We start from the raw sequence: 14,984 nt of genomic DNA, 5'->3' as shown, positions 1-14,984 counted from the left end.
CATTTCATGTTTTCTTTCGTATTATTTCACATTTTTACAATCTATATTGCAAAAAAGCAAAACTTAAGATATTAAAAAAGAAAACATGAAGTGTGGATTGTAAAATGAAAAGTGTGAAATTCACTATAACTAAAAAAAAAAAAAAAAGAGGTTCAGCCATTGGTACAAAATGTGGGCCGTTTCCTTTATTGATCCAAAACCATGTACGGGCCGGCCCAGCACATATTTCAAAACCCGCGCCAAAACGCCGAACGAGTTTCCCTTTCCCTCCCATATATTACCCCGAGTGTTCAGTAGGGTTTACTGTGAACTCGGTGGAAATGAACTCACTCGACTCGCCGCAACCACAAGAAGAAGACCCACTCCTCAAATTCATCGATTACGCCAGGTCCGCTCTCTCCCCTGAAATCGACGAAGATTCGGATCCCAACGGAAATGGGCCGGAGACCGCCCCGCCCAGCTGGAATTGGATCGCCTCTCGGATTCTCAAGACCTGCAGCGCCTACTCCAGCGGCGTTACGGCCGCGATTTTGCTCTCCGATCTCTCACAGGTATGGGTTTTTAGCCGAATTAGGTTCTGGCTTTCGATTTGTGTTTTGTTGCTGATGAAATGTTTGGGATTAGATTTGATTGGAATTGTGTTGATTTGATCAGGCATGGCATGAGCAAAATAGGGGCAGGCCTGTGAAGAAAATGCCGGAATGCGTGAAGCAATTGCGAAAGAAGAATAAGCGAAGGAAGCTTTCAAACACTGTGACTATTGATTCCATTTACGAGAAGAATTTCTTGTCCTTGAATAGTGTGTTGGAAGCAGTGATTGTCAACGTTTTTGTTCTCCCTGGTAATTTGTTACTTTCGAAAGTTTTTCTGTGATCTGTAATGTGATGTTATTGTCTTTTGTTGTTGACATTGCTACTCTTTTTGTTTTAGGCACCAACATTTATATGCTTTCCCTGGGGGACTTTTGGAGCACCAATACCATTGATCTTTATCTCCACCGCAGGTAAAAAGATTGCGCTGTTATGATGTATTGGATATGAGTCGGTATTTCTTTTGTTTATCTGATTTTCGGGAACCAATGAGCACTGGTGCTTGAACAAATGTATATGTAGCGTGTTATTATTCTATGCTTGTGTTTCTGTTATATGTGCATTTACTCATTCATTTAAGTTTTTATGAATGGGATTTGTCTGTACAGGTACTATGACTTGATAAATCCTACTAATGGGATTCTCAAGAAAGGAAGGCAGATCTTCCTCACGGGGTGCCATCTTCGTGCTGCTGCTGGAGGAGGGTCTCGTTGTCCTCGACTGTTGCCAACAGAATATCTAGTGATATTGTTGGATGAGGTAACTTTCAGATTTGACTACTGGCCAAGCTTGAGAGAACGAGTGGTATTTGGGAGGTGTTTTTATTTGTCTTCTTACATTTAGCTGCTTTCATCAATGTAGGATGATGATGGTGATGCAATGCTGCTAGGAGCTCAGTTTTGTTCAGATTCATTCTCCTCAATTTCTCTTGATGCATTTAGTAAAAACGTTTCTTATTCATTGTATGCAAGGTACGGTAAAACTGTTTCTATATATCCTTAGGCTCAGCCTTTTGCTTATTTTATTTTGCATCTTGGCTATGATTTAAATATCAAGTTTTGGTATATTTGAGTATAAGATATATTCTAATGAGCACATCTGACTAATAATTAAATAGTTTTTATAAATATGATCTATGCACATACTAAAATTAGAATTTTATGACCTAGAACGTTCCCAAATGATCTGTTGGCATGTCATTAGTCAGTAATTAATAACTTGCTTTCCTCTTTTATGTGCAGAATTGAGCTCATTGGCCCACTGGAAGTTCGAGGAAAGTTTGGAACTTTACAAAGGAAACAAATCACTCTTGTAGATGATGATGGTGCCAAGTTGCAATTTCTGCTGTGGGGTGACCAGGTTGTCCTGGCAAATCTTTTCAGGTAAACTCTACCACCCAATGACATTTTCTGATGCTTTCTTCCAATGTATGTTCTGATTGAATTTCCTCAGTGTGGGAAGTATGCTTGCACTGGATAAACCATATATTGCAAGTTCTGCAGACAGTGCTGCTGAAACAAGTGCTGAAGTTTCCCTTGAATTTGGTAGTGCAACACAATTGTTTTTGGTGCCTTTTGTTCAACACAAGGAACAAGTAAGTAATGTTTGATTGTTTGTATAGTGGACTATCATTTAAGGTCAATGCTAAGTTTCTGTATTAATCAGGTATGTGTATCACTGACACCAAGCCGCCATCAAGGATCAAGACTGCTAAGCACATTAGATCCCAGTCAGAGTACACAAGTTTCTCAAGTTTCCTTGCCCTGTGATTCACAAGGGTCTATTGATTTTAGTAGTTATCCTTTTCAAGTGAGTTTCCTTCCATTATACTTCTTCATCTGAATTGAATACCCCTTTAGGTCTAATAAAATTTCTGTTAGAAGCTATGAGCACCATGTTGCTAAAAGGATGCATAATTACTAATATATGAAAATGTCTATTGTTTGAACCTTTAAGCATCCACATGGTATCAACTTGTACATCTGTCCAAGTTGTGTATGGTGGGTGGGTTATTATTGTTGTTTTTCTTCAGAAATCATCATTATTCTCGTTCAATCACTCTCACTGTGTGCTTATCTGCTTGATATGTGGCCAAGTTCATGTGAAATTAACTGCTTGAATGCTTTGTACCTGAATCTCTTCTTAGCATTGCTTAGTCTTCAAATCTAATTCGTTATTAACATATCTTACTTGTGTGAAGTTTTGCAGTCCTACATTACCGATCTTCGTGACAAGATGACAGGCGTCAGCCTTTACGGTGTTGTTACAAGTATCATCAAAGAAAGATGTACTACAGAAGCTATCTTCTCATTGCAAATTGAAGATACCACTGGAACAATTTGGACTAAATTACATTTTGTGAAATATTGGTATGGATCTTATAAGTTAGTTATATTGATTGTACTGGTTTTACGGCCCCCTTCCCAATTATTAAATTCACATTTTTGATGTACTTTTCACTTCAAAACATGTATTATATAGGTCACTGGGAAGATTAAGCCTTGGCCACACCGTCTACATATCAGGTCTGACATGCTCTATGAAAAAGCGGAAGGGGTAAGCTCATTGACAATTGTCATTTTATCATCTGTAGTGAATATGCGGGCTCGTTAAAGCTAGTTCCAACCTTTGCAATTAGTCACTTTCAGTTATAGTTTACCCACTTTCCAGTTTGTTCCTGGATAGGTGTGTACTATGATTTAGAATTTATTCTTGTTATGTTAGGTTCCAACTAAACAGATGCCATGATGGCCTAGAAGCAATATGGTCCGAGAATACTGGTGGAGCTTCTTTCTTCAACCTTAGTAGCTTGCCAGCACTGCTAAACTCATCTTGTCTTCATAAACTAACAAAGCTCTCTGATCTGTCCAGCCAGGCTAGCTGTACTCAGGTATGGGGTTGTCATCAATTTTTGTCCTGCATGAAAGGGCCTTGTTTTCTGTTCATTGCAAAAGCTAGTATGCCTTCCATTCTCTATTAAGATGTCACTATCTCTTATCATGTGGGCAGATAGTTCATGTTCAGCTTGAAATGGTTCAATTTCATCTCAGTACAAGGTTGTCACATGCCGTATGTGGTCATTTTGTTACCGAGCAACCCATGGGAGTTTCTAAATGCAGCTTCTGTAATGAGAATTGTGATGAAGTAATTCGCACTTTCCTCCTGAAAATGACTCTTGCTGACAAGAGTGGGAAAGTTTTTGCATGGTGTACTGGTCATACTGCTACAGAGATCCTGCAAATATCTCCTGATGAATTCTTTGAACTACCTGAGGTAATTTCCTATAACCAAAAATGGCATTTACTACTTCTGTAAGGTTGAACTGAATGTAGTCTGCAACTTGAGAGTTATCATAACAGGTTATGTAACAAGGAACCAACATTTTACTTATGCTGTTATGCTGAGCTTCTACACTTTGTTTTTGGATGTGATTTTTAATTGCGTTTTTCATTTTTAATGCAGGAAGAACAAGTTATCTATCCCGCTTCATTAGATAATGAGAGGTTCATGGTTGCAATTGTTAACTGCAAAAGGCAAGGTTCTGGACCTGGTGATGCTCTGGTGCTAGCAACTGAGGGAATCTCATGGGAGATTACTCGTGCACTGAAGTGCGATTAATGTTTCGCTTGCAAACGAGTAGGGGGAGTTGAACTTAGGGACCTCTACTAATATTTTGTTGGTCTTGATAGAGCTAATACTCGGCAGACCATTGAGCATGCAAGGACTATGATAAATATGATAGTCTTAAAGAATAATTATATTTCCATAAAGGTGGTGCACTTTCTTAAGAAAAAGGGGAGCAGAAGAAAAAGAAGTCTTTTAACTTTAGTTTGTTTATATTCTTCAAAACCAATTTGAAATACTGAATGAAGACCCAGATCGTTGGTCTTGATAACTGATCTAGCACTCTAGCAGGCTTGCTCAGTTGAAGGTACATTTTTCAGCGAATGTAAGACACAACTGGATTTCAATCACATGTATTAAATTTAAATGTTGAAATTACACTGGTCTCTCATAGTGTCTAAAAAACTGTAATTTAAGTGAACAACTCTGATTGATTTAGTTCTTTTATAGATTTAGTATTAAATTATGAATGTCACTTGTGACAATTGTATTATTCATCGAATGTTCCCTTCTTCATATTTCATTTGAAAAAGAAATATAGTTTTCATTCATATTTTGAATTTCTGCAAATGGATTTTCGTATACGAAAATGATTAAGGTTAAAATTTTGAAGCCTTAATCAGATGTGTTATTCCATGTTCAGCACACAATATTATTATTACGTACATTTGGATTATGAGAAATAGATAATGAGTCAGACAATGGAGAAACAATTTTTATTATGAAACATAGGTCATTAAGCAATGTTGTAATTTTTGTCACAGTTTGAGGTTTACATGAAATTTATTGGGCTAAATACTGGTTACTACCTCATACTTTATGTTCAAAATCAATTCAGTCCCTGTACTTCTGATTTCATCAAAAACACCCCTGAACTATTATTTATCATCAAATAGATCATTCCGTCAGTGGTCCGTGAATTGGAGGAGTTAACTCGCTGATGTGGCATGCCAACTCAGCTCCTGTGGGACCCACATACAAATAAAATCCCCAAATTAGCCTTGACTCTCTCTTCAACCTATTTCACCCAAAATCCCAAAACCCATTACGGTGGTTTCTGTTTAGGGGGAGTCCCAAAAAAATTTAACTCTCTTCGAGGTCGTTGCTGGGTTTGAATTATGAAGCTGATTTGGACTTTGATCAAACTTGTTCGCGCCTTGAGTGATCCAAAGCTCTCAATGCTAGAGACATGCAGAGACTTTTGTACCGAAAGCACTGACTTTTGAAAGTTCTTTAAAGGCAGAGACAGAGAGGGCAAATGCAAAGATACATGCACCGACGGCCGAGTTTTTGACCGGAAAAAAATATCACAGCCATTTGTGGCCGGGGTTGTTTCACAGAGCAGATCATGGTGCAAAAGGAAAGATGGAACAATATAAATGGATGAGAAAGAGAGAGAGTATAAATTGGCTTTGACCTGAAAAGAACTTAAAATCCTGAATATATAGTAAAGATCAACCAAGTCCTCCCTCAATTATTCTGTTCGACAATTAAATGGATGACAACCATAAAGCTGGGATCAATTATTTTGCACTATTTTTTGAGATCACATTTGATTAAATTAGTATACGTGAAATTGATCTTAATCATCTGCAATTTTATGGAGCATACCACTATTGAAAAAGATAATAAACAGTAAAGATCAAAGGGTATTGATTTTTTTTTTTGAGGATGATCAAAGGGTATTGATTAAAATAAAGAAAAATCTGAAAGGGGTTTAATTTTTTATTTTTTTTTTCAGATTGCTGATCGGAGTAGCTGTGATAGAACTGAGTAGAAGTAATATATGACGACGGACAGGGATGAGTGATGACCAGGAAGTTGGGTTTTTATTTTTAATATAATTTGCCGCTTGGAATGAGTGGAGGGTGCGATTTTTCCTCTGTTTCTTCGACCAGCAGCAAGGCGGCTTGTCTTCGTCCAAGTCTAATAATAATGTAAGTATTGCAAATTTGCAATTGATTGAATTGTAATCATTATCAAGCGGTTGTTTTGGTGTGATTGTGGGTTTGCGAAATAGGGTGGAACTGTGTTTAGGCCGAAAACACTTGCCTTCATTACATGTAAGTAATACTGAACAACCCACAAAACCAAACCCAGCCATACCTGGCAACGATCTCGAATGAAGAGACTCAGAGATTTAGCTTTCCCAATTTTTTTTTATCTGGGATTGCGTTTATGGGGAAACCACCGTAATGGTGTTTTGGCTGAAATCACGGGGGGGGAGAGAGAGAGAAGAGAGAGAGAGTGAGTCATGGCTAAATTGGGGATTTTCCTTGCATGTGGGCCCCATTGTAGCTGAGTTTGCATGCCACGTCAGCGAGTTAACCCCACCAATTCACAGACCTCGGACGGAATGATCTATTTGATGATAAATAATAGTTCAGGGGTGTTTTTGATGAAATTAGAAGTACAGGGACTGAATTGATTTTGAACCTAAAATATGAGGTAGTAACCAGTATTTAGCCCAAATTTATTTAACGAAAATTTTTACAATATGAGAGACAGGTGGGTGTCCAAAGAAGATCTGATAGGGTGCCCATGTACTTGGGTGTCCAAATCAGATTCCAATGGGTTTGGGCTTTTGTTAAGTTTGCTTTGGCAGATTTGACTTTGGTCTCGGGCCGGATTTGGATCGGTATTTGGGACCCGGGTCGCATTCACTTCCGGATCCTTGATCCGAGATAGATGCTCATGTTGAAATGGTATTGGTTCTGGTTCTTAGGAGTTCGTTTGCTAATTTTTGAGTTTTTGACACCCTCGGTTACATTCGAACTCCTGGTGGGTGAATCAGCTCTCCTAGGTGATCATATCATTGGTTACGGTTACTGTTACGGTTACGTTTACCTTTACACTGCTCTCGTGACATATGCAGTGCAGCGATGTCGTTCGGCATCAAGTCACATCCTGGTTACCTTTCTTTCTAGATGCGTCCGTGCATCTTGTTATCCTTTATTGTTTTCTTTTCATTATAGGTGCGTTTGTGCATCTTGTTATGCTTTATTGTTTTCTTTCGATGCTTCTGCATCGCTCCATGTACTCTTCAGTTTGCATTTAATATAGTTTGTCGTCTTTCCCTTAAAAAAAATAAAATAATAGATATACATGTGCAAGGCACTTTGATCTTGTTGTTTTGATAACATTCGTTTGAACGAACATGTTTGTCTTCTTGGTTTGACGAACATATGGTTGTGGATGGAAATGGTCAATTAATTCAAGTGGTTGGGCATTATGATTTTATGGCCTAATTTAGATGTAGGTGCAATAGTGGCGACACAATCAATCAAGGCACTATGTATACCTACACTACAAAAAAGAATTGCAATGGCTACCACACTTAGCGTCGGCACAAAAATGCCGTCGTTATTGGTCATAAATTTACTACTGGTAATAAGGTGTCGCAAAATTAAGGCTGGTTTGCAACCGCAAATTAACGCAGTGGCATAAAAAATGATACAATTGTGACGACATCTTTAATGCCGTAGTTAAATTTGTCCTGATTCTTGCTATGCAATAGTTGCTGTAGCTTTTTTTACTTTTTATTTTATACTATTTGGGTCTTAAAATCATAAGAGCAAGTTCACCCGTTAAGTCACCAGGTCACCTACTATTCACTGCTTTTTAGTGTTTATTTCCACTCTCTGAGTCACGGGCACAGTTTCCAATAAGACTTGGGTCACCAGGTCAGCTTGCAGGTCACCAGGGTGACCCAGAAAGTGACACAGGGCATGAAATACATTGTGCCCGTGACCCAGAGAGTGAAAATACACATAAAAAGTAGTGAATAGTAGCTGACCTGGTGACCCACGAGTAGACTTGCTATAATCAAAGTAAACCTAGCTTCACAAGGCATGGGGAAACAAAAAATAGGCGCGCGCCATAGTTAACCCCCAAAACTCAATCTTCCCGAAGAATGAAACCTCATACTCCATCTTCTCCTCCCTCAACCCAAAAACTCTTCTCTGAAGACGCATCTAAATCTCAAAAACCTCATATGCAGTACTCACCTTCATCTCTCTCGCTCTCTGGGTATGTATCTTCTCTCTCCCATCAGCGGGTTCAATTCGGTTAGTTCAAATTATCAAATGAAAGAGATGAGATTTTTGTTGTCTGAGAGGAACCAAGTATAGAAAATTTGTTTGTGTATCTAAAATCACTTTCAATTTTGCTTATTTGTGGAAGAACCATTATGTTTATTGGTTTTGGTGTTTGGGTATGTCGATTTGGTATTGAAAATCTCAATATGAATGGAGCTGACTTCAATTTGCTCTGTGGAGGATTCAAAGCATTGGCCCTGCTCTATTCCTTCACATGGTAGATAGCGATATCTCGGTTGTTTAATCTTTTCGTTTAGATGGTTTCAGGCCCTAAATATTTTAATTTGAATTTGGCCCTGAATGGTTTTCAAGCCCTGAGTAATTAATAGCTCTGGTTTTGTTTGTTTTTTTTTTTGAAAGGTGCTCTGGTTTTGTTTATCACTATATGCATGGGTTAATTCAGTTGTTGAAGCTTTTAGCTAAATGGTATATGCATGTGTTTGTGATTATGTTTTAGTTTTCCGTGGTCCTATTCAGTGGTTGGTTTTGATACTTGGATATTTATATGTATTATGAGTAGAGCCTTTTGTAGCTTGTAGGGGTTCTCTGAATGAAAACAGATATATACTTGGTTTTAGTTGACTGGTGTTTTTGATTAGCTAATAATGTGCTATTTCTTTATAAGAGATAGAACTAATGTAATGTGGAACTCGAATATATGTGCTATTTCTTTATCAACTTGTCTTCAATTTTTAATTGTCATATTATGTAGAATAGCATCTCCTCTTGGCTTCCTTTGTTAATTGGCCATTCTTTGGTACTCTTGCTTTCTCTTTTACCAATGTGCTTGCTAAGATTTGCAATTACTTTGCATGCATAATTGTATATCTGTTTTGCATCTTCTTTCGAAAGCAAAGAAAACTTTTAGTTGGCATTGGAATTTGTTTTGAATTGATAGCATTTGTATTATTTTTAATTGTGGGTTCGTCTCTTGTTTCAGCTACTGATGGGTGAAGGGAAAGCAAAAGGAAGATTGCCTGACTATTAAGAACACATAAGTTCTTCTAATATTTTTTCAGAATTTCTTATGTTTGTTTTGTTACGGATGTTGTGTGCTCGACATGATTGCCTAGATGAGTGCATATGTTAGGTTTGTAGCTCTAATCATTATGGCATGTTAGATTTATCCTTATAATACTATCTTGTGGACTTTGTGTGTAATGGTTTTCAGGCCCTAAATGTTTTCAATTGAATTTTAAAGTCTCGCAGCAAATTTGCTTTGCCGTTTTTGGTTTTCAAATCGTATTCCCTAGGATTCAAACTATGAATTTTATGTTTACTGGCATTAACATTCCTTCCTAGGACGATGATTGAGGCAATAGTTATTGAGACTAGTTCTTTCTGTGAACGCAGCCTTGCTAGTATTACATGCAATAAGCTAAATATTGTATAGATCTGTTCTCACTTAGTTGTCTTCTCAAACAAAAAAAAAAAATGTCATGTAGTTTGATACTTCATAATCTGTTTGCATCTTATTAATTGTTTGGCTTTGCAGCTTCTTTGCATATTACTCGGAGGCTAGTCTGCTTTGTCCTCTATTCTCTATCCTCTATCTTCCACTCGTCATTAATGGTTTGAGTCTAATTCCAGGTAAGCCTTATCTTTTTCATGTCTTGGATGTCTATGAGATTGTTGGGAGTAAATGCAGAAGTTATCCACTTTATCTTTTTTGTTTGCTGCTTATATATATATATATATATATATATATATATATATATATATATATATATATATATATTTAATGTATATATATTTGAACAAAGCTTATTTATTTAAAATTTCGATCATTATTTGTGTCCATACTCACTTCATAAGCATGCTACTCTGCCTTCTTACCTATATATAATCAATTTGTATACTTTAATGCGTATCAGATTATTCTTATACTAGAGTATATATTAGGGATTTATAGTCTTTTTGTACTGTACTTTGATGCCAGCTCACTTGTATACAATGCTTGTTCACTTCGGAAAATTGTTTAAAGTTCTTGGTTTGGTTGGTAGTCATGGTTATAATTTAATAAATTGTATTTTGCTTGGCTATTTGATGTAGATATTCAATCTGATTGCTAAGGATAAATAAGGACAAATCGTGGATAGATTTAGCAGATAGGCATTCTCCATCATATTATAATGGAATAGATCAGTTTTTGACTTTTGCTGGTCAGACTTGTCCAACAAGCTTTAGGAGCTCCTAATGTAGGAACACATCATCAGAATAATGAAGAAAGCTCAATTAATCCTCATGTAGGGCCAAACGAGCCTACCAAGAAGTTCTTGAAGCTTCTTGAAGATGCAAACCTTCCATTGTATCCGGGTTCTAAGAGACACATAACTTTGTCATATACGGTTCGGCTTTTGCAAGTGACGGTACTTCATGGATGGACAGATAAATCCTTCAAAACTTTACTTGAGATATCAGCAGAATCTATGCTTGAAGGTGTGCAACTTCCTAAGTCATATTATGAAGCCCAGAAGTTAACAGAAGTTCTCGGATTCACTTATAAAATAGCAGATGCATGCCCTAACAGTTGCATGCTGTTTAGAAATGAAGACATAAATTTGGATGAATGCAGAATATGCAAGACATCTCGATGGAAAGATAATGGTGGTAGTTCAAATGATGATGTAGCACTTGGGAAACGAAAACAAGCAAGATATTTTCCTTTAAAACCAAGGTTACAAAAGTTGTTTATGACTTCAAAAACAGCAAAGCTTATGAGATGACATGGAGAGGAAAGAATTGATGATGGTATGTTTAGACATCCTGCAGACTCTCTTGCATGGAAAGATTTTAACCAAAAACACACAAATTTTTCAGAAGACATTCGCAATGTAAGGCTTGGGTTAGCATTACATGGATTCAACCCATTCAGGTCTATGGTACCTGGCCTATCATATTGGTTCCCTACAATTTACCACCTATGATGTGCATGAAGCAGCCCTTTATATTTCTATCTGTTCTTATTGATGGTCCTAAGACACCTGGTGATAAAATTGATGTCTACATGCAGCCACTCATTGAAGAATTGAAGGAATTGTATGAAGATGGTGAAGAAACATTTGATGCATTCAGCAATAAAATGTTTAAAATGCGTGTTGTATTGTTATGGACGATTAATGACTTTCCTGCCTATGCCAACTTGTCGGGGTGGAGTACAAAAGGTGAATTTGCTTGCCCATCATGCAACTCTGAAAGTGGTTACCAGCGGTTGAAATTTGGTCAAAAAGCTTCATACAAGACTCATCGGCGGTGGTTACCCTATGATCACAAGTATCGAGCAAATCCAAGGTCATTTAATGGCAATACAGAATATAGAAGCAAGCCTAAAACATTATCTGGTGCTGATCTTCTTGCACAATTGGAATCAAATGGTGTTCTTACAGAGTACAAGCGGGAAGATCTAGAGCGAAGGAAGCTGCTTGGGGTGCAAAAACCTGATAATGAACCTTTGAAGAAAAAGAAGCATAATTGGAAGAAGAAAAGTATGTTTTATGAGCTTCCGTATTGGAAAAACAACCTGATACGTCACAACCTTGACGTGATGCATATAGAAAAGAACAATATTAGGAGTTGCTGGAAAGTCTAAGGACAACTTGAATTCTCGTCATGATCTGGAACTCATGGGAATTAGGGTGCAGTATCATCTAAAGAGGAGAGAGTCCAGTACAGAGTATGCTGATCCAGTTGAGTTTGAGATGAACAATAAGGGGAAAGATATGTTCTTTTCAGCCTTATCGGGATCAAGAATGCCAGATGGAGCTGCTTCTAATATTGCACGTCGAGTACGTTTACAAGATTGTAGTATTGGAGGTCTTAAGAGCCATGATAACCATATTCTATTGCAACAACTTATTCCTTTATTTATACGAAGTTCTTTACCAAAGAATGTGGTTCAGGCATTGATTAATCTGGGTATTTTTTTAAACAGTTATGCTCAATGGATAAGTGCAGCAGATCTAGAAAAGACTCGTGCTCGTATAGTGCTGACGCTTTGTGAACTTGATCGATGACATTAATTAAAGGTTTTAAGTGTGAGTGTCATTTCCTAAATTTAGTTTAAGCTTGCAATTAAGGAGAATGTTCTTGTTCTTTATTTAGGACAATAGATTAGCTCTAGAAGCTTCTCAAAAGACTTCTATCATTTTGGAGGCTAAAGGTCGAGTATTTAGAGTTTAGAGTTTTAATATCTAGATCATCAGCCCCCGATTTGCTGCTATATATATATATATATATACATATATACTTTCTATGCTAAGGAGGTCCTTAACTTAGCTTAAGGAACAAATTTCCATATTTTGACCACTTTTCGATCACATATTCACATCTTAACCGTTCAGTTTTTAGATATATATGAGTAGATTACTTCTGCAAATTTTTAGCCAAATTGATGATCGTAAGGCATCCAAAACTGCAATTTACACGAACGGTTCAGGTTGGACATATTTGGTTCGTTCGTGTAAATTGCAGTTTTGGATGCCTTAACGATCATCAATTTGGCTAAAAACTTGCAGAAGTGATCTATACATTAGGAGCTAAAAGTTGAACGGTTAAGATATGAATATGTGATAAAAAAGTGGTCAAAATATGAAAATCCGTTACTTAAGCTAAGTTAAGGACCTTCTTAGCAAAGCAAGATTCTATATTTGTGCCCCAAAACATGAAAATTACTTGTTCTAAAAGTTCAATTTAGTGTTGACTAATCTAATTCCATGTTTTGTAGAAAATCTTGACAAGAAGAGAAAAAGTGAGATTCAGCAAATTTTCCATGCACCACCACTTTTGCAGGCACAAGTACTTCGTGAAGCAATCCCAGAAAAATAGGAGTTTAAATGGAGCAATGAAGCCATGGACCATGAAGTACTGATGCAAAGGACAAAGTTTGATCACTCTTTTAGCCATAAATTACGAGGGAAGTCCACGACAATCGTTATGCAAAAGAGTTGTTGCAAAGCAGAAAACTGCAGTTTCAAAATCAGCTTTTCAGGAACAGTTTTGGAGAGCATTTCTTGCATTCTTCCAACTGTATCTTTACAGAAAGGGTCAGTATTCCTTAAATATATGATGTTTTACTTCAACATGAGCCAAAGAACTAGTCATAATCATCAATGAGGCAGCAGGAAATCAAGTGCAAAGTAGGCTTCCCGATAAGGCAGAAACTATCAGCTTTTCACGAAGCTTTTTGGGAGATCTTCTGGTGACTTAATTGGAATTTTTCTAGAAGGTTATTGATTATTATTGGAGATATGATGTCATAGATCATGGATAAGTCAAGAACCATCCAGAATAACGGCAATATCAAGTCAATCCTTGTCCAAGAATTAAGCTTCAGAGAAAGAAAACGTATCCTAGTCAAAACAGGGTAGTTTAGCCGAAAATCTTCTTTGGGTAGATTTCTTGTGCATTTTTAGAAGGTCTATGATGCTGCAATTATCAAGGAGAGTCCGAGAAGAATCCTACAAGATTATGTCAAGATTAATCCATCATATTATCTTTTGGATAATAGGTATCCCTATACACTTTTCTCCCATGATTGTCACCTTGACTTTGGTGACCCAAAACCACTCCAACACTTCATTTTCATGCTTCCCATGCACAATAAAGAGAGCTAGCTGCTCCTCTCTTCTCCCTTAGCCAGCTCCTCTCTTCTCCCTTAGCCATATTTTTCTACTCTACTCTCTTTAATAGCTCATTATCACTTCCCTCTTTTTAATTAATCAATCTCTTCCATACCTTTTTCCCTTGTTTTTAGGATCTATTACCACTCCAACACTCTTCCTTTTAGCTCCATTCATGAAGCTAGTTGCACCCTTTGTCTTTCTTCATCATTTACACCTCTCTATTCCCTATATAAGCATCTCTTCAACCATCACCGATACCACCCCATTACATCTTCTATCTCTCTCTCTCCACCACAAAACCTTCATATCCACCTCCCAAAATCTAAACCCATAATACCCATACTATCCATACTGCTCTATCTCCTCCATCACCACCACCATTTCTTATCCTTTACCTCCATTAACACATCATTTCTCCACTCTCTTTTCTATCATCAGTTTCTCCATCTACTCCACCTATTCACACAATACATAATACAAGCTTCATTATATTTTATCATCAAATGTTCAAGAGCAAGAAGGAGAGGGAAACACCACCACCACCATCACCACCAAGATGTGAGTTTGGGGACCATCGACACACCACTAAGCCAACTCTATCCCTTTTACTCTAGATTATATTTTGGTGTTTAATTTGATTATGAAGTTAGTATATGTAATTATAAGTGAGTAGTACTTTGTTGGGGCTAGGGTTGAAAGCTAGCCCTAGCCAATCTTTTATGGATTGATGCTATAATATGATGTTATGCAATTTTCTTTAACATACCCACATGCTAGTTCAAGAGTTGAATGCATATGCTTAGACTTTATCACTTTGAGTATGTGTGTTTGCTATGTCATGATATACTGTTTAGAGATTGGTAACCTTTGAATGTTAAAGCATGAAAGCATACTAGGTGTGCATGTAGGGGTTGTGAATTACAATCACTTAGAGATAAGCTTGGTTGGTTTGCATGATTTCTTTATCTCCAAACTTTATGCACTTAGGGTAACGCACTAGATACCTAACCGGATTGAAATGCATGACTTAAGTAGTTAAGTACTACACCCGA

The 14,984-nt window shown here is 37.1% G+C and overlaps 1 protein-coding gene and 1 long non-coding RNA gene across 2 annotated transcripts; both read left to right on the top strand.

Annotated features, from left to right (window-relative positions):
- The first annotated feature begins 269 nt into the window (after positions 1–269).
- LOC133710421 (uncharacterized) lies at positions 270–4,270 on the top strand. The gene is made up of 13 exons (XM_062136488.1): positions 270–551; positions 655–841; positions 931–1,003; positions 1,199–1,349; positions 1,452–1,561; positions 1,832–1,972; positions 2,043–2,184; positions 2,256–2,399; positions 2,799–2,959; positions 3,072–3,146; positions 3,315–3,480; positions 3,600–3,863; positions 4,053–4,270. The coding sequence occupies exons 1-13, from the start codon at positions 321–323 to the stop codon at positions 4,206–4,208; spliced, it is 2,001 nt and encodes a 666-aa protein (XP_061992472.1). The 5' UTR covers positions 270–320; the 3' UTR covers positions 4,209–4,270.
- A 3,812-nt stretch (positions 4,271–8,082) lies between these two features.
- LOC133712224 (uncharacterized) lies at positions 8,083–14,695 on the top strand. The gene is made up of 4 exons (XR_009847235.1): positions 8,083–8,243; positions 9,252–9,901; positions 10,364–12,345; positions 13,035–14,695. It is a non-coding gene; the product is annotated as an uncharacterized LOC133712224 (long non-coding RNA).
- The last annotated feature ends 289 nt before the right edge of the window (positions 14,696–14,984 follow it).

Source organism: Rosa rugosa, chromosome 5, assembly GCF_958449725.1.
Source record: "Rosa rugosa chromosome 5, drRosRugo1.1, whole genome shotgun sequence".
Lineage (NCBI taxonomy): Eukaryota > Viridiplantae > Streptophyta > Magnoliopsida > Rosales > Rosaceae > Rosa > Rosa rugosa.
Note: the sequence above shows the minus strand (reverse complement) of the source record. Positions and strands in the feature narration are given on the sequence as shown.

What these genes read in the sequence shown, in the direction of transcription:
- LOC133710421 (XM_062136488.1), top strand. Translation starts at nt 321, where the DNA reads ATGAACTCACTCGACTCGCCGCAACCACAAGAAGAAGACCCACTCCTC. An exon ending in TCTTATTCATTGTATGCAAG is followed by an intron (nt 1,562 to 1,831) that starts GTACGGTAAAAC and finishes TTTTATGTGCAG; the next exon opens with AATTGAGCTCATTGGCCCAC. An exon ending in TCTATGAAAAAGCGGAAGGG is followed by an intron (nt 3,147 to 3,314) that starts GTAAGCTCATTG and finishes TTGTTATGTTAG; the next exon opens with GTTCCAACTAAACAGATGCC.